At 36.5% G+C, this 20,675-nt stretch overlaps 1 protein-coding gene across 1 annotated transcript in view; it reads left to right on the forward strand.

The window, feature by feature from the left end:
* Positions 1–20,675, forward strand: part of EFNA5 (ephrin A5) — a 208,342-nt gene that overhangs the window by 150,223 nt on the left and 37,444 nt on the right. The window contains exon 2 of the mRNA XM_057367534.1: positions 17,950–18,242. Within this exon, the coding sequence (XP_057223517.1) occupies positions 17,950–18,242 (293 nt within the window). The remainder of the gene's footprint in view (positions 1–17,949; positions 18,243–20,675) is intronic.

The following is a 20,675-nucleotide window of genomic DNA, read 5'->3' on the forward strand; positions in this document are numbered from 1 at the left end:
GTTGGGGCACTTCCTGGGAAGCAGAGCTTCAGCATGTGTAATGGTTGCTCCAGAAGGCAAACATTGAAAATTCATTAATGCCCCCCCCCCCCCCCTTCCTTCTCTCTCTCCTCGCTTATATATCTGAGCTGACATCAAATGGTATGGAATATCCCTTTGGTCCATTTTGGTCAGCTGGCCTAGTCATGTCCCCTCCCAGGATCTTACACAATTCCATCCCTTTGAGGGAGAAGGAATGTCAGAGGGACAGCGCTCCTTGGCAATAGCCAAAACACYGCTCTGGTATCAGCTCCCATCCAGCCACTCATGCGAAGCACAGCACTGGAAGGGCTTGAGCTTTACCACATTCAGACCCAGTACAAGGTGGTAGAGGAGCAAGATCTGGCTCAGCAAGGCTAGCTCATATTTTGTAGGCCAGATCTGGCCAGATTTTGTAGGAGCACAGACAATACCCTTGACTTCCGCTATTGATCACATCAATGTAAACCAGCAGGCATCAACAAGGTTAATAAATGAAAAATGTAATGCAATCAAAAGTTGATTTAATTAGCTATTAGTTCTAATTATGGTATTGTTGAATGGCTTACTGGATTTCATATCAAAGGAGTACTTGGAGTAACATATATTTGTTTTCCCCAAGGTAAGGTGTAGGAGGTGCGTGTGTGTACACATGCATTAAAGATGGACTGAAAATCCTGCTATCAATACAAAATTATGCAGGTGAATCTACACACTGAAGAGTCAAAACCAGAGGCTTTGCTCCAGTAAGTCAGTGTTGTCATACATTAAKGGAGCTGGAATGCCAATGTTAACTGAATCAAAATGTTGGTTTTACAGTTCATTAGCAGTCTTGGTGAAATGAGCAGCTCACACTGAACCATCTGAAAAAGTTTCTGTTTCTAGAATACTTTGAGCCCTTAAGTACAATGCTGAGCAGAGACARCTGGGGGGAGCTGGGGTTGGGAAAAAAGTATTTTCTCATTTGATACTTTCACAGAATTCTGAGAGCTGGGGACAGTTAACAGTTTCAAGAAAATTTCTGTTTGGCAAAGACATATGGTCTCCTGACACATCGAGGATCTATAAGCTAGGCCTGCAGTAAGCTCTTTCACACATTTACTCATTCTTTCTCTGTTTAAATGATTTCTGGCAACACGCTTGACAGCTGTAAATGTAAGGGTTCTGCGTAACTCCCCCCAGACCAGACCTATGAGCAGTGCGAGCGGGTCTGGGCGCAGATATGCACAGATAGCTGATTCTTGTTTATCCTGACAAGAAGAATGTAAAAAATGTGCTGGCTTTCAAGGGTCAGAGGCTAAAATATGGATGTGTTTATTGCATATTTTGGTTGTCCTTCTAATAGACAATTTGACACATTCTTTTGGTGAACTTTCTGGAAGACAGATAGCTCAAAATGGGCACAGGAGAAATCGCTCCTGTCAGGATTCCCATACACATAATTACCTTCAGGTGTCAAATGTACTTAGTGATGGTTGATTTTAATTTTTTTTGCTGTWCAGACGTTTATGCCTTATTGTCAATGGGGTATTTAATTTTATTAATGTGGACATTTTTAAAGGGAGGATGTAAAAGATCAGTTGTTTCAGACTTTGCTTTCCCTTATGAAATGGCTGTTATCACATTGTAGATAATTGTTTTGAAGACATGCTTTTGGTCTGCTTTTGCAGTCAGCTCTGTGGAAGGGTGCCTAGATCATGCAAAACTGAAGCAGTGAAAGCTGCTCTTAAGGCTTTCATTCTGTGTGTGTTATAACTAGATCATTATGAAAAGCTGTTTTTTGAGATCCTTTGTTCCTTTGCTTTTAAGGCTCTTTGTGTGTGATATGCTTAACTATTTTGGAAGTTATTAAATCCGCTAATCTACCAGGGTGCAAAATGCTGGCAAAATGTACATCTTAAAATTACTAGCCTGAGAATGTAATTGTCATACATATTASTTTGCATTCAAATGAATACTTAGATTTTTTTTTACAGCAGTAACTAATGGAAGGGTGGAATTATTGTAGTCAAAAGCTAGAAGTCCCATAGTACAGAAGAGATCTGAAATATGTCTGGCTTTAAGGTTTCCTCATGACTGGGAATGTAAGTCATGTCCTGAARAAAATGGTAGAGATGATGTGGTCAGTTAGAGAAAGGAAAATGGATGTTTTATTATGGATGGACACATTTAGATAAAATTAGTCAGAACCGCAGTAAAAAAAATCAAATAATTTCTTGTGTATTTTTTGTTTATGCAGCCAACTCTTAAAAATTTAATTAAACCTTAGATAAGCTTTTGCTGCTCCAGGGACTGCTGGAATTGTACAGCTCTTATTTTTCAGTCATATAGTGGGACTGGTTCTCCAAATCCAAGAAAAACTGGAGGTCATCATTTTTTTAGCGTATATGAATACAGTCTCGACATGACAGAAGGAGAATGTTCAAGCTAATTACAATGGGAATTATTGGTTTTGTTCATATAGGAACCCCTTTACTATTTGGAAGAGTGGTTTAATGATGTGATCTGGCATTCATTCTGCAGTGCACCATCGTCAGACAGGAAAAAAAAAAAGCCCTCAGCTGGCATTTTTGCCTAAGGGTTGCTGAGAGCTGATTATTCTTCTAATCAGAACCATCACAATCAAGGCAGATAATTAGCTAGGTTAGGTCTTTGCTGATTTCTGCTGTGGCCCTAAGCATCAGATGGCCTTGAGCACTCTTGAATCCTATCAACAAGTATTTAAGTAGTACCTGTTTTGCTCCACCTGTTGTCATTAAGACCCTCTTTTCTTCTATTGAAGTGCTAGATTGTATTCATGCCTATTTATATTACTCTGATCCTGGAAGATATGGGCTGTTGTTCGAAAGAGAAATTTTACTAGCCTCGGCTAAATAAAGTTTTATTTCCTCCTGTGTAGCATGAAATTTTAGACACTATTTTGGTATACCATGCATGTGTTTGTGAATGTGTATCTCATTCTGTATTTTTATCAGTAACTTATAGTTTCATACATAAACACATATTTGAACAGTCACCTATGTAATGAAATATACAGCTTGGGAGTGTCATGGGTGAGCTTTTGTGTTTGTAAATGGCAATGTGCTCCTTGTCCCTGCAGCCTGCATCAGTCATTAATTCTGGTTTTCTTGCATTATTTTCCCACATCTGATYCTGTTCTGCTTAACTAGAGTTTATCTGCCCGAGTGGTCTACTTGATATTTAGATTATCAAGTATAATAATACTAATAATGTAAATTTCTTAATACTTCTGTAACATAAAAGCAAGTATGGAATAACAAAAAGGGTGTACTTAAAAAAAATTCAGACAGATTCTTTCCATTATCAATGAATATAAGAATTCATTCTTGAGACAGTCTGGAAGTTTTACACCAAATTTAATCTATTGTTAAAAGTAATTAGTCATGTCAACATTATTCTTTTTCTATACTTGGTGGAAGAACTCAGCTTGCTAAGTGGCTGTTTTGTGGCTATGTGATCTTGCTAGTGCTCCACTTTAATAAAATTTTGGAAACTGAGGCGGTTTTTTGTAGTGTTAGACAGAATTGAATGAATATTATTGAGTTCTTTATATTTTAAAGAATTTAAATAGCCATGTTCAGCAGATTAAAAAAAATCTAATTTTAATAATACAGAAATGAGAAAACAATGCTTAGCCAATCAACCCCCAGCATACTTGCAAGTCATCTCTCTTGTGCTACATTGGAAAGTGATCCCTGTGTTTCAGGTGAGAAGTTTAAAATAATTGATTTTGAAAGGAAGAACAGGTTTCAGTTAGCCTTTACMCAAGTTTACTCATTTGTAGTGCATTTAGGAGAGTGGATATTCCTTACGCTGCGTGTTACCAGCATATGCATTTGAACAGGCTGTGTTTCACACAGCACATGCATACACGAATGATGCTAACCAGAGGAGCCAATAGTTGTTTTAGCCCTTTCCTGTCTGGGTATTTAATCAAGAGTATCGTCTCAGCACATAAAAGTGAGAAAATTACATGGGTGAAGTGAATTAAGCTTTAATGTTTGAACACATGGGAATTATGTGCTGCTACCTACATTCAGATTACTGGTAAGATCAATGATAGTGTATTGATAAAGTCTCTGGTCGTTTGTTATATTGCTTAGCGTGGAGATAGTGGTGGTAATGTCATGACCTTCTAATGGACCAAAGAACCGTATTTAAAATATTAATCCCAGTAAGAACTTTTTTTTTGGTGCTATAAAAGCTGCCCGCTCATTAAAGTAAAAGCTTTTTAACCCTTTCCCTCTGTGGATTAAGAGTCAAGTATTGACCACTAAGATATCAGTAGTTCAGTTTCCCGGAGATAAAGTAATTAAATGAAAAGCATAAGAGGAATTACTGTAATTATGTTGGTAATAAATTATTCCCAGTATGAAGCTCTTCCTTATGTTTCATATCATAAAATGCTGTGTTCACACATTCTTCTCTGGCGGGGTAGTTTTCCTCTGACATCAGCATAATAATGAATAATTTTACATTTAGTCCATGCAGATTCACTGCTTCGTTGAGTGCTTTTCTGCACAGTTAGGCCTCATTTCAGGCAAGTATTTCACCATTTACCTAAATCCTTTGGCTTTGTGTGTGCTTAATTCTAAAGCATCAGCTTAATTGCTGCCTTGAACAGAGCTGCTTATTAGAACAGAGGACCTTAAGAGTCACATCTGTAACCTTTTAGGAGCTTTGGAACCACTGTGTCAGGATGTACTTTTTACATCAGTCACAGCTTTGATTTAAATGAAAAATAAATTTTAATGCATTGTTACTCAGACCACTCTGTAACCTAACAAAAGATCTCTTAGCATATATTTAAGGCCATTTAAATGCCAGAGTTAAAAAATGTCAAGGTGTGAATAAGCGGGRAAATGCAGTAAAAAGCTCAGATTATTTGTTCATTACCAGAAGTAGTTCACAAAGGCAAAATTACTCAAATGAAATGGTAAAAAAAACCAGCTAAACAACTTGTTTCAACAACTCATCAAAAAAAAAAGTATAATAGTTTACCAAAAGGCAGTATTTTTTGTTGTTGTCTTATTCCTTTATGTAATACAAGGAACAGTTAACTTTTTTTTTAGAATTTGGAAGGTAAGGCTGTTTTGTTTCTTTGATGTAAAATCTAATGTAGATAGATGCATTACTGTACTTTAATTGGAGTCTTAAGAAATTAAAACTTATTTTTAATGTATTTAAACGCATTATTCTTATTTAATTTGACATATTTAATGTACAAAATAATGAAGTTTTATTTTCCCATTTAATCTGGGAAAAGTTAGGAAACAAAAGCAAACGACCTCCATCTGCAGCATGGTGTTTGCAAGTTTGATGAACTCCAAAGCTATAAATTGCCTTTTGCTCCTGGGAGCTTGGAAGGCATAATTTAGGAGATTTTTTTATTTTAGGGAAGAGATTGGGGTCCTCTAAAATGTTCCTTGCCATGTGGTGGAAACTGGTGTAAACTAAGTTTGATTATATTAGCTTCACCGTAAATATTCTTGCAACACATCCTTCGGCATAGATAAACCTCGCAGCAGCCTTAGAGAGAAAGCTTGGAGACAACTAAAGAAGTGTGTTCCTAAAGAAATGGATTATGAAGTGTGCATCCCTAAAAACACAGGACAACTTGGACAATTTAAAAGTCTAAGATGTCTTTGAAATGTGATACAGGGTTTTTCAGTTGCATTATTTTTGTTGTGAGTCAGAATGTACAAGATGAAAGGACAAATCTTGAGGTGTGAATTCAGTTGCAGTCAATCCTTAGCTTGCACTGCAGGCAGTAGAAAACTAGACAGTCTTCATTTGTCCAGGGCTTTTTTTGATGTGGATGACTCCCTGGCRACCTGGTGAGATGCATTTAAACAAAGATTTTGAAATATTCTTCTACACAATGTGTTTATTTTGATTGAAATAGAATAAAGTGGATGATTTGGGTTGGCAGAAATCAATATTTACATTTTCTCTAATGAGTAAGTTTTTACTAATAAAGGAATCTTGTCTCCATGGRGTTGAGGAGGCAAACTCTTCCCTCTGACTGTTGCAGGTAGCGAAAGTGAAAATATTCAAATGTTAACCACTTGAGCAAAGATTATCATTTGATCTTCAACAATGCACCATCATAGATTACAATTACTTTCTTTGCTGTGAAAATTACAGGGCAATTTGAATGTCTCATAGAAATTGTCCAGAATCAAGCCAACAAATGCACAGGAGCAAGTACTTTTCTGTTTGGCAGCCAAGCTGTACTACTTTAATATTCACAGACTGTAGTTAACAAATCTTCAAAAGATGATCAGACCAACTGATGAAGAAAAATCAATTACTTTTGTTAAGCACAAAGAGCCCAGACCTCTGACTGTGCAAAAGATGGGTGACTGTTGTGAGRCTATGCTCATAAGGCATGTCTTATTTAGTGTAGTTGGATGTCGCCCACTGGCCAGTGTTGGGACTACTTTGTTTTTCTTTATGTGAGTTTCTGGCCCAGGGTGACAGCTCTGTAGCTTTTCACATTGATGTGCTTTAACTAGGATTTTGTCCACGCAAGTGGTCTAAATTCTGTGTGTACTTTAACATGAGATTAGGTGTATGTGCCCCAACTATCAGCTTGAGCTATGAACACTTAATTCTTGAGTTTTGGGGTTTATTTTCTTTCTTTAATGCTGAATTAGTATTTCAGAGTAAGAATGAAAGGGAGAAATAATTTGTATTCTCAGTAATTAATTTTTAACATCTAAGGAAGAATGTAAAGGCTTCCCAATGGACAGGAATGGGTCTTGCAATACCTGTGCACTCCCTTCTTCACACATGTCTTCTGGTGCCTTTATAATAATAAATAAAATAAAAATAAAAATAAAAAAAATAAAATAAATAAATAGGAAGAAGAGGGTGGGGCAGGAGAAGAAACCTTTAGTCTAATTTTACTGTGATACTCAGCTTCTTATCCTAAACATTAGTGTCTGTGCTTTGAAAAATAGCTTCAGGCAGATAAAATCATAATTCAGTTGTGAGTGAGGTACTTTCACTACAGGTTGAAGATTAAAATTAATTTAAGAATTATTTGGAAATACTTTAAAGAAAAATGCRACAGGAAAATTAAGAAAATAGCTTCAGTTTTACCTCTCTAAAATGATTGATCTGAGAGTGGTGCATCTTTTTCTTTTTCCTCCTATGTAAGTAACTTGCACACATATATAAGAGTCAATGAGCAGGTTTTGCACATTTTATGTATTMCAGCTTTACTTATACATATTGAAAGACTGTTTCAGTTGCTCCTGAAGAAATAAGAATTCCAAAATTCCATAACAAGAACCACATTATGAGGGCTTCATAATTTGAAAAGGGTTGGGAGGAATAAATAAAGTCTGCATTGAATTCCATGGTTTGTCAGTCTTACCCCATTAAAAAAAAATAAAAAAGTTGTGCATCAAATTATAATCTTTGTAATTTCTTGGGTGTTTTTGAAGACCAGTTGGCATTGTATAGTGCAAAGTTTCCAGATCAACTTGTAARCAGAGAAACTGTTTCAGATCAGGACCTGACTTGTTCCTATATACACAGATATCTCCAGATGAAAATGCTTTTAAGTCCTATTATTCAGAGACGGTATGTATCAAGAGTAAACCTTAGTCCATATGCTGCCTTTAGAAAAAATAATAGAAATGAAAAAATSCTACCATTAATAATAATTGTGCTAGTTGATGCTCCCACAGTCTGTAATTTGAAACTCTAGTTGTTCCTTTGCTAATTTGCCCATCATAAGAAAGAGACTAATATGGAAGAGTAAAAGAAACAAGGTTAAATTACTATATTTTTCCACAGAACTTCCTCTAAAGTGCTGTTTCCATATCAGGAAAGAATATACTTTTCCTATGGGTCTCTTAAACAGACACAAGACAATTATACAGCAAAAAGTAAGTTCATTGACTGAAGTCCACTTTCTGGATAGCAAATTGTTTGCTAATAAATTTATGTAMTCCTTAGCTATTCTGACTTGGTTTTTACATTAATAACTTCAAATTGCTTTTGATAATGTATTGGAATGTAGTWTATTCATGTTAATAGCAGGTTGTGGTTTCAGACTGAAATTTCTTATATTCCTGAGTCTTTTTGTGTGGGTCTGTGATCTTCTGGGCTTTTTTTTTCTCCTCTGCATTTTGCTCAAGCTATTTTATATTATGTCCGGATTCATTCACTTTAGCTGAAGGATGTGGATTATGACCAGAGCTTGTTAAAATATACACAGTTTATTAAACATTTAAATACTGTGAAATAGCTCAAGGATTAGTTTCATTTTCTATATTAGGAAATTGGAAAATTATGTTGTAGATTTTGCCAGTTACAAGTTACTAGGGTTTAAATCTCTATACGAGAATCTCCAGATTCTAATTTGATCACAAAATACTTTCAAATTCATCTTCTTTGCAGATTGAGAGATTAATGATAAAAAGCTATAACTTAAATGTCAGAGAAAAACATTTCTTCAGCAAGTGTAGGTATATGCAACAGACAAGCAATTTTATCAAAATGCATGGTTTTTTTTTTCCCCAAATGCTGCCCATATATAGTTAGTGGTGGAAATTGAAACTTTTTTTTTCCCCATGGGAGTATGGAAGAGTTGGAGATTTCTGTTTATATGATCTAACCATCACTGCTTTTTATACGTTAGTGAGAAAGAAAATTTCTGAAGCTGACTTGCACTACATACACTTCTTTGTGGAAACTGACTGTCGTTTATCTCAGTTATTCAGTGTGCAGGTCAACATTCTTGTTGGGACAACGCTCTTTTCTTTCATTTTGTGAGTGTGAGAAGCAAGACCTTTCTGCAGATAGGGCATTGTTCTCCATATCCATTAACAGATGTCAGCACATGCCTCAGGCAGGGTTAGCAAATACCACTCACAGATTCACATTCCATCAAGTCTGATAAATTGTGTCTTCTGGGTTAGACACATGGTCAACACATGTTGCTAGAATCCAGTTCAGACAATTTGATAGTACTCCTACCTGTGGGGGTTTTCTGTTATTAATTTTATTTTAGTTTTTAAGCATCTAAACTCTTGAAAGGTTATTTTCTCCCAAATGTGACTGATAGTAAAGTATGTATCAGTACATCAGAGCTCAGATAAAACTTGTTTGTTTTTTTAAGAAAGGTAGGTAAGCTAATGAATCAGCAAACTGCAGTTTTTCTGGTGTAGGCAAGAGGTGTCTGAGGTATATTTTCTATTTTCAAGCAATATTGTAGAATRAAAGATGAAGCTGATATCTTCTATGTTGAAAGTGCCTAAAGCAGACAAATGTAGAGTCATTTGTGCAGGATATTGATGACCACATTTAAAAATACGTGAGCAGTAATTACCAGATCTCCTCATTCCACCTCAGATTAAGTGGGATAAATGCTGCTGGTGAACTCCAGAGCAATACTAATGTGAATGAGCTTATGTTCATAAATCAATTGAACAAAGAGACTGGCTTCAACCTAGGTATTTTGGGTTCAAAGTGTGGTTAGAGGCTTCAAAAACAAATCTTGGGCTGCCTTTATTATCTAGTTGGGTGTGGTACCTTTCAGATAATGTTACTGGGCTTCAACACTGAAGTTTGTCCTGTAAATCTGGGTGATGCCTTTGACAGAACAATAGCTCTTCCTTTAYCTTCTCCTCTCTTCTCTCTTCATTCATCTCTGCAGGTTAAGCACCCACAGCAATGGAAAATAAATAGTCAGGTAAAGACCATAACCAGAGGATTTAAAGCTATCAGAGTTGGGACAGCTGGGAAATGAGAGCTTGACCTCATTGGGAACAGTGCTGTGAGATATTGCACCCCTTTAATACCCTTACCATCTACAACATGACTGTTGTTGTCCCCCAGATGCAACAAGCTCTTTGCTTCACAAGTTGCAGCAAAAGAGAAATTCTTAGATACCGGGTGAAAGTCATGTGTGGCAGCTTTGAAGGAATTTTACAAAAGACAGTCTGAGGAAGCAGTTTTAATAAACACYTTGAAGAATGTCCAGCTTATTGATTAGGAGGTGCAGAGTGGTGYGAAGTGGGTAAGGGATGCTGCAGTACTTAAGAATCTCTGGAGTACTCTGGAGATTTATAGGTGGGAAATAAATGTTGCTTTGTTAATTCCCTTCCTCATACCTACTCGTGGAAGAGCCATTAGTTTCTATTTTTTAATGTTTCCCTTATCATTGAACATATGTCTTTTTGCAGCGCTAGCTGTAAAAAGTCAATGCAGAACCCAATCCCCAACAAACAAACATAATTATGATTGTAAGGCAGAAATTATTAAACATAAGTGGAGTAAACAAGTTTCTGTAGAATTCATATATTGAAGAGCCTTTTAATCATGAAAACAAATGTGTCTATACTTTAAATTAATAGTCATTGTTCACTGTAATGRTGCAACTGAAATTTTTGTTACTCAATAGAACCAGAAAAAAAGGTATTTCCGGTCTCTCAATTAATGGAATTAACACAACACGTGGCATTCAAAGAACKTGTACATTTTTAATACAACATTTCCCTTTCCCAAAAAACCCTACTCCTTCCCTCCTGTGTTTTGCAGTCTTTATTGCCATGATTCTAATAGAAGACTCCTTCTGGATGTAGGCTTGCTTTGTTTTGCAAATGACATGTTTCAGCCAAGACACTGTAGGAATTTTCCAACAATCAGGCTTTATTAAACAATTTTTTTCTTTTCCTCCAGAAATGTAAAGACTTCTATCAGACTGGTTTTTGAGAAGGTTTCTTTGTTCTGGAAAGGAAGAGAATTAAAAGTTTGTAAGTGGTGACCTGCAGCGTAGCTGTAAACTTCAATAGTATGTGAAAAACAAAGTTTGAGAAAGTGAATCTTGATCAGTTATTTTACCAGTATTATAAACCTTGGCCTGGTCTGAAGTTTCCAGATCAGTTGCTGATGTAGAAGTACAACTTCTGACATTTCAGAAGGTCTATTTTGTTTTAATCAGCACAGAATAAAATAATTTTCATGAATTTAGTATTTTTCAAAATTTCTTTAGTTCTGGCCAAACACTGTATGAGCTACTCAGTGTTTAAYGAGTTCTTTTCTATAAAAACCTGAATTCTAGGTCAAACTGATTTGTTCTATGTTTTTTCCCATGTTCTAGTCCCCTGGTAAATCACTTGTTTTTCTGCTTTGAATGGGCCATATGAAATACCAGGTACAATGGTAGCTGATGAGAACCCTGTTCTTTAACAAGAAAAAACTCCAGCCTTACAAACAGGAAGGCACAATGTCTCTCTTGTTTTGCTGGCTGGTCGGAAAGGGTAGAGGCTGGAGATTCTGTAGGGAGACAAGCTTCATAAACCTGATGCTTTTTCTCATTAAATCCATCATAATGCAGCTCCCTTCTTTCTGATTTTTGCTTTTGAATCCATCCAAGTAATGTGAAAAATCTGCCAGATGAGAGGGACATGGCAAGATTAAAACGGGAAGGTGGATCTCCCACAGATGCCTGTGAAGTGAAATGCAGGGAGATCACTTGGCTCTTTCAAGAAATGTGATAGGTGCTTGCAGCCGGCTGTGAAACAGTAATTTGAAGTCTGATGAACTCTTTCAAGTGCAGGAGCCTGATTCTGTTCAGCTGTGTAATTATGATGGAAGGGAGCCAGACGAAGGCAGAGACCTGGGTGCAACCTTTTGGGAGGCTGGTTCCGGCAGACTGGGTGGGAGAGTAGAAGGAAGGTTACAAATAATAAGTTTCTCTGCCTGATTGATAATGAACTAGTAATAAGTGGCCTTATTATAGTAATAAGTTTCCCATGGAAGCCTGATGATTGCAGAGARGCTTTAGCTGAGTACGTGTGACCACATCTTATTTTGATCAGCTGTAGCACAGCAAAGCTGTGTAATTATCATAATCTAACAATTAGCCTGGCATCCTTTCCCAGTGTTTAATTACTCCAATAAATGCTAATTGAATAGAAGACTTAATGACAAGAAAATAAGTTTCTTTCTGCATTGTGTATTTAGCTTGCAGTCTTTTCTAGGCATAATTTTGAATACTATTTTTTTGAACAAGAGCCTTGATTTTGTGTCTTGCAAATACATTGTGGTTTTTCATGGTGTCTTGAACTTGTTTTAGCTTGTGAAACTGTAACCTGAGGACTGAAAGGTCATGGACTGATTCTTTATATTAGATGKTTTTTTTTTGTTTGCTTGCTCAGGGTAGCAATATGCTACTACAGATCTAAAATGCCATGAACTTGCTACTGTTAGCAAACACACTTCTCTTAGCATCTGGAAAACGTTGAATTTTCTTTCGGTTTGAATAGAGCTAAAATTAAAATAGCTCTTTGATTGCTTCATTGTTTGTGCATCAGAATCATTGTTGATGCCAGCAGAGCTATGGGAACAGAGTTTATGAAATGTGTTGACAAAAGCCAGTAAAAAGAGCAGAAAAGCCTTAAAGAGGTTATTTCTCCATTGCACAGAAATAGCATATTTTAAATTATCTGAAGTAAAATGGTACATGTAATCCCACAACCCCTCAGATAATTAACAACCTCAAGATTTCCTCCATCACATTTAACAGCTTTAAGTTGGTTGCAATGAGGGGGCTTGACCTGTGTAAAAGAATAACAAGGCACAAATTACTCTGCAATGTTCCAGTCACAGCGTGTGAGTAGGGCTTGGAATGGTCTTAGTGCACTACACTTGCCACCTTGCTATGGGCAAGCTCAGTGCATTGGAATGGTAAATAACGACACCATCACATCCTAAGATCAACTAACATATTGTCCTTTTAAATGACATTACCAGTTTGCAGAAAATATTTCGGATTTGTGTTTGGGATTTGTGCAAATAACTGCCTATACTCATCTCTCTGTTAATAATAATTTAAGCAAATAGTTTAACAACCAGTTGACAGAAGTTTTTCAATCTATTTCTGTATTTTTCCAGTTCACGCTTTTCCTGTGCCTCGAGCATTTGTAAGACATGTTTCTGTTGTCTAATAACATTTAACCTCCTAGAGATTCAGTCTTTGTTTAGATACTTACAGGATCTTCTAACCTGGTCTGCTTTTTTCATGGTATTTGTAGAAATGGACTTCTATCTGAAACCTCACTGTCTCCACTGAATTTAATTAAAAGTGGCTTAGTAACCATGAAAGTAAAAAAAGAGGAATTGAGTGACCAGCAGGGATATGCATGTGCTGCTCACAGAGGTCTTTTTTCCTTAGGAAAAAGAACAAGTAAAATTTTGCCRTGCTATTCTGAAGAACTGTGCATAACTGCAGTTTTTATTAACCCCAGAATAAGTCAGTTCACTGAATTTTGCTAGTGTTTTACATATCAGATTATTGTTTGAGAAAAAGGCATCTAGGGCAAGGCATTTGACAGTGGCCATGTCCTCTGCACAGTGATGGTAACAGGCTGTGCAGGCTCCAGGCATCAGAATAGCGGCCATTTGCATCTGATTGCCTCTGATACCTGACTGAACACCAGGATTCCATAATTCMTTGTCGAAGCAGTTATTTGAAATCTTTTCTGGTTCACCGTGAAGCCTTGCTACATTCATTTGACAGAACAGATTCCAAATAAAGGTTGGCATAGTAAAAGGCAAATTTTCCAGTACACTTATCTTGAAGYAGAGCATCTGGTATGTCGATTTTACAGGAAGGGCAACAGAATATAACTAATAGGATTTGTAGGGGAAGCAACAAGCAGAAGCTATTGAAATTTTTTATCTATCTAAATGGGCAATTAGTGGTATAGTGCTGTTTAAAACTGGATTTTTGTAGTGTTTATTCCAAGAAAGAAAGGAAGAAAGAGACAAACCAAACAAAAATGTTACTGCATTTTAAATATCTGTTTAAATAAATTGTCACTTTCTTCAGTGACGAGCAAAGTTATAAAGTTCAAGATGAGCCACTTAGGCTTCAGAATTTAACATTGTGAAGAGAAGAATGCACACAGATCATGTACTTTCTCTTTTGTTAATGGGAAGCAGAATACACARGGCACTAATTATTCAAAAAATGTTTTTTTGTGGTTAAAATAACCATTAAGTTCTCTCTCTGCATCCTGAATATGTGGATATTTCATCAGTGCACAGAAATATTCCAGTCTTTGCTGGAAGCAATGTTCAAGTAATGCATAGCAAGCTGATGTTTGTTGGTTATGGAAATATTTACTTTTACAAACTACTTAACTATCTGTCTCTGTCTTCAAAATGACTTTTATAACGCCACTGCCTAATAGCTGGCTTTGTAATATGCAAGTTCCCAAGACACTGTTTGAATGCCACCTGGCAAAAACCAAATGTTAATTATGTTTGAAGAATAGCTGTGTTTTGCTCTGTGTAAGCTAGTGCTCATAGAGACAAATGACATTATTTACAGAAAGGATGCAGATCCTGTCAGATTTTTGGAAAACCCTTTCTGGTTGGTTTCTGCCACGACACAATGTTCCGTTACACAAAGTCTTAGATGAACCTTGTTTCTCCCTTGCATTGGGGYTTGTATAGAGATCCTGTTAACCACATGGTTCCAGAGGGCACGGGGTCTGGGTGACGACCTGCCAGAACAGGATGAAGGTCTAATCGGGAAAAGAGAAAGAATAGCAGTAGTATTACTAGCAAGCTTTCTGTTTGGAATGGGACTGGATAAAGGGACTGAACTGCTATTTCTGTCATATCTGCAAATGTCTGTAATAGACTTCACCTTCCCTTTAGATGCTTCACCCCTCAGCTAAACATTTTTCAGTGCTTTAATTTAAAATTGAACTTTTGTTTCACTCTAATACGTGACATTACGCTACTAAGTAAGAGGTTTTCAGCCTGTAAATGTTAAGTGTTTCCTCTCAAATATGGTTTAGAGTTCTTGTAAGTGTGTTTGTGAAGTGTTTCCTTTGATAGCTTTAAGGACTGTGAGCTGATGAAATTTTTTGCAAGTTACTCATGGCCATCTCCTCATTTTCTGCTTAGATTAGAAGACTTTACCTTTTCTTTTTGAGGAGGTAAATGCAACATGTTGCTTGTAACCAAAGAAATAGGAATGGTCTCAATTTACTTCAACAGAAAAGTTGGAGATGTAGCCTCTTTCGGATACAAAATTAGTTCTACATCTCTTTAGAGATGCTGAGTTTTTTATTACTGCTGAGTTTTTTATTACTGACTTCTTTAGTATATTGCAAGACAGGAAATAAATACCTGCTCGTTGATGCTTGGTTGGTTAATAATCTACAGTACAGAGATTTCACTCAGCGATACTTGATAAAATACCTTGGTACGTATTTTCCCTGGAAGAGGTTAACTCCCGTGCCAGCAATTGGCTGRAGGCAAATTTAGATCACTTAAAATATGCACCATCTCCTTCCCTTTTCAGATGTGTAAATGTAAACACTTCCTGGCTGTGGCAGATGACTGAGGAATGAAACTGTTGGAGAACAGGGGAACGGGAAGGAAAAGAGACTGGGATAAAAATGTGGTGTACTTCATCCTCAGACTTGCTTTGCAGGCAGCACTTAATAGGCAGGGGTGTACTGGAATGAATGAAGACAATCAGCAGCTGGAAATAAGAAATTAAAAGGAATCTACTAAAATACCAGTGTTCAAGGAACATAGTTACATTGTGGTAATGTTTATTTAACAAGAATACAGAAGGGAACTTTGTCAAAAGGGGTTCAGATGAGGTATGATTTTTCTTTTTTTTTGCGCCATCTCATGGGTGCAGATTRCAAGTTTGATTTCATTGCTAAATTGGAATTCAGGTGTGATCACACATTTAGTTGTCTGTCTCTTTGTACTTACCATCTCCATTATCATGGGCTGTGCAGTTGAGTACTTCCCTTCAAATTCAGCTATTTACAGTACAGTCACTGTCTGGGAAGTGTCTCTCTAGACTCTYCTTTTGGTAAAAGGAGAGAATTAACTGCTTCTGAAAGTGTGATCYGTCTCATTACAATGTACTACAGAGGCTGGATGAATTGGTCTTCAGAAGTTCCTGTTGCTCTCAATTGACTTTTAAGATAATGTGGAAAAGCAGTTCATATAARGTTATTTGTGTTGTAAAAGTCTCAGGTTAGAGAGTGTCAATCTGATCTTGAATGTTTTACATAATTCTGGAAGCATATAGTTTGTGTCATAGAATGGTAGTTGGGCATCATGGTGAAGGCACAGGCTGATAAAAGAGTTAACCTTGAGAAATCTGAGCTTTTTATCACCTGCATAGTTAAAAATAGTGTCAACACACAAACACATGTTTATAAAAGTATATATTAATTTTTAATTTCTAAAACTGTAATTGAAAAAAAAGATATATCATTGCCCAAATGTGGCTTTTCTGTTTGCATCTTGCACTCTTTCATTACCTGTAAGAAATGGCATGTGTAAACTAAGTCAGAAAACAGATGCCAATTTGAAAAAAATGCATTTTTGCAAATGTGTTAGGACAGTATTTATTCAGGTGACAGATTTTGAAAGCACTGGATTACAGAAATATATATATATCAACTAACAATTTTGATAAATGTAAATTCTCCTGGAAGAGCTGCGGTTCAGAAGGGCTTTTCCATGTTGCAGAATGGAACTGTGAGGCTGTGCTGGAATTATACAGATATATCATGCTTTGATGCATATTCAGTTTTTCCCCTTTAAAAAGCTATTTTATTGAAGTTAAATTATTGTAGGGACATGAAAAGGTATAGTTTGCACTGAATTTATCCTTGGAGGGCCAGCAGATGATTGCTTTTTCTCTGAAATTAGATAGAAGGATCCAGATGGCAGATTTCAACCCCATCAGGTGTTTAAAATATGCCCCTCAGCTAAAAAGAAGTATTATAGTTAAATCTGTCATGGCCTTTTTATTGCTCTGTGGTACACTTGAAAACTGCAGCCGTGAAAGAGAGAAACTGCAAGTAGCCCAGTCAGCCTGAAGGGGAATAGGTCAGTGGTTGGTTTCTTTAGCTGCCCCAGGGAGTTTAATGAACACACAGACCTGGTTTATGGAATCGTWAAATTCATCATGGGATAAGCTCCCATGAAGGCAGTGAATTAGTCCCCATAGTTTTTTCCAGACACTATGGCAGGCATTAGAAAAGAAATGTAAGKGAAATGTGCAGGGGAGAAACAAGGAAACCCTCCTCAACCCCAGCAAAGAAGAATGCCACATCTCTAAGGAGTCGTCAGTAATAACAACAGCAATAATAAAATGCATCTGTGCTGGTGCCTTGCACTGAGTTTCTCAGCTGGCACTCATTCAAATCTGTCACATTAGGCTGAGTGCTGATAATTYGTATCCCAGAATCCTTTTATCTGAACAGAGCAACATCTCCAATGTGTACTTTTGGCAAAAAGGAGAGGCGCTGCTTTTCAGATCTCTTTAAAAAGCAATACAGACTCTTTGCATCTTGACAACCTGCTACTAATTGTGAAGAAAGAGTAACCTGTTCGTAACTATAAATACTTGCAGTCAAATCAGCTTTCAGCAYAGGGGTGATTACTGCCTGATTCAGAGAAAAGAATATGTTTGGGTTATTTATTTGCATGCATATGCAGATGTTTATATAGACRCTAATTTGGGAAGGCTGATACAGTTTTGTCTTCTTTGCCGTTTCTTGCTTCTTTCTTCAATTAAAAAAAAAAACCAAAAAAAACAAGTAAGACACTTCGTTTGTTTGTTATTCAATAAATCATAGGGAAAGATAGCCTATAACTTGGTGGATGATAGCAACAGACCATTTTGTTAGAGAATAGAGCAAAACCTTTATCCAAAAGGTTCTATGATCATATTCAGTCTCTGATAGCTCTGCTGAATTGTAAGGGTCATTTTTGAGAGTGAATGTGCATGGCTGGAGTGAAATGAAGTGCCATTAGTGATGCCTTTTTTATGACAATGTCACCCTGCAACAAGGTCATCTAACTATGCTTACTTTTGAACTCTCCCTGTGATTTCAGATTCCAGCGAGGTGACTACCACATCGATGTCTGCATCAATGACTACCTGGATGTTTTCTGCCCTCACTATGAAGACTCAGTGCCAGAAGACAAGACCGAACGCTATGTTCTGTACATGGTGAACTTTGATGGCTACAGCTCCTGTGATCACACTTCCAAAGGGTTCAAGAGGTGGGAGTGTAATCGGCCGCATTCCCCAAATGGACCATTGAAGTTCTCGGAAAAGTTCCAGCTTTTCACACCCTTTTCRCTGGGATTTGAGTTCAGGCCAGGCCGGGAATATTTCTACATCTGTAAGTATAGAGAGAGTTACCAATTCTTGCACAGCAAGTATAAGAAGCCCAGCTAATTTTTCACCTATACTCTGTGAAAATACAGCGGGGCAAATGGTGTATTATGCAGATGTCTTATACTGAATGCAGGCTTAAACTATCCCCAGATACATTAGCTAGGAATCTAGCTAGTGAAAATGAGATTAAATCATAGCGTCTTTTCTCACATGTAATAGCTTTTCAGCCTGTTCACTGAACCACAGCTGACTTTTAAAGCAAAATGCACCATTGAATTTATTATATATGTTCCAGCACTCTGAGGTGTAGAGTAGGGGCAAGAAGGGTAAGATCCAAATTATCCACAAATTTGAAGAAAARGAATTAATCCTTTGCATATGAAATACCCAGATTTTCTTACTTACTTAGAGGAATTATTCTTGTCTCTGTAGTATTTTCACCCAAGGAAAGTGAGGTCTGTATAATTCTTAAGTGGTATTATGCTGCCGATGTCCCTAGGCCAGTGATATTTAAATCTGTAATTTCTTAGACTAAATAATCATGGTATCTAGCCAAGTGATTCCTTTTTTTGACCTTCCTTTCCTACCCTGACCTTTTCATGAGTGAGCTGTTTCTGTCAGCATGGGGATKGAACTGCTCGAGGAGCAGGAGGCAAGCAAGGGAGGAGACCTGCATCACCCAGAGGAGATGCAGGAGATAGCATGTGGGTGAAAGGAAGTTGAAAACACCAAGAGGTTGAAACACAKTGGGTTAGGCCAACTGATTCCTTGGCTCCGCTGTGCAACTTATTCCATTTCAACTATCTCATGAGTTTAATACTTCCAACAAAGATCTTATTTCATCAACTTGTTTGATACCTGTAGCTTTCTCTCCTAACAAGTTTTGACTGCTCCAGCTTTATTTTTTTTTCTGTTTTTAGTGTTAGACTATAGAGTTGAAAGCTTTAGACAGGCTAAAAGCCCAATAAATATTGCTTTCATATGCATAGCTAGCCTTTCTACTGTGAAACAGTYATTCCACCTCATTTCACCAGAGAAACTGAGTATGTATGATCCCTGTTTTCAGCCTCATTTCTCCAACATTGAGATTTTTGTTTTCCCTTCTATAATCTACAGGGAAGTAACAGTTCTAGTGGATAGATTCCCATTCATTTAATTTTTTTTCCATCAAGTAAAAACCACTAATGACTGGTGCTTTATCATCAGAAAAAAATGTGCTTTGTTCCTGTGCTGAAGCACAATAATAAAAATAATACTAAAAAGAGTATTTTAAATAATGCTATTTAGAACTGGGTTTTGATATGAGAAGTAGTATAAAGATATCAGAATTAAGCAGATAATGTTCAAGGATAAACAAATCTGTATTGTGTTGGCCCAGTCCTACTTTTGTCACTTTGGCAAGAGCTCTGTGTCATTCAAAATTCTAGTATCAGGCTTCCTTGGAACCTTGGAATTCCAATGGAATTTTTTTATGGAGTTTTGTTTTGTTTTKTTKGKTTTTTTTTTTTTTTTTAATTCAGTTGCAGAGCATCATCAGTTAAATAAGCAGGAATAGTTAAGCTAAGGAATGAAGTCTGTCATCACAAGGTTGCAATAAAATGTAGCACGAGAATGGCGTGCTTTTTCTGGAAAAGAAAATCAGTTTTCTAATGTTTTTAAAAAAGGAAAAAGATAAATATTTAATAGAGGTAAAAACAAAACATGAAAGTGAAGGAAAAACAGTATAAAAAATCTCAGCTTGGGCTGTCGAGCTAATAGCTTCATTGTTAGAACATGCAGAAATCCATTGAACTCTCAAGGAAGAAATTACTATTTAAACATACCAATTGCTTATGCCTGTTTTTTCTCATTTGTGCTCAAATTCAATATGTCACTAAAAATCATATAACTTTCATTTAAAACTCTATAATATTCATTTAACTGAGTCATTTAWCTGTCAAGGGCTCTTTTCTAAGCAGTTCCAAAATACTTTAAAATTCGAAGACTTTTGTGATATTCAACTGCATTCATATGGAATTATTTTAAATTAAAGGTAAAATAGCAAAAAAAAATAGGAAAGTATGGCAAAAAATTGTAAAGTATTAGTTTAAGCTAAGCTTAGCTGAARTTAAATTTTCAGTCATGTTTTAGTAACATTAAAGCATTTTTCCTTCTTTTCTATAGTTTAAATATTTTTTCCTTCATCCTTTGCTCTCCTGAGGACGTGAACAAGGTTGACATTGCCGAAATGTCAGGGAAGCAGTGTACAGTGAGCTAACAATAATATGCAGACCTTCTTAGGGCACAGTTKTCTGTCTTGGAATGTTTTTCTCTTAGTCGATGGTGAAGAAACARCATGGTGAAATGGTATTCCTTGTTTCCTCATAGTATGCAGGTGCTAGTTCAGGCTGTGGAAACCACTTTTTTTACCTTTCTGCATCTGCATATTAAAAAAATT

This window comes from Malurus melanocephalus, unplaced genomic scaffold (genome assembly GCF_030028575.1).
Source record: "Malurus melanocephalus ecotype Western Australia unplaced genomic scaffold, MMel_1.1 scaffold_80, whole genome shotgun sequence".
Lineage (NCBI taxonomy): Eukaryota > Metazoa > Chordata > Aves > Passeriformes > Maluridae > Malurus > Malurus melanocephalus.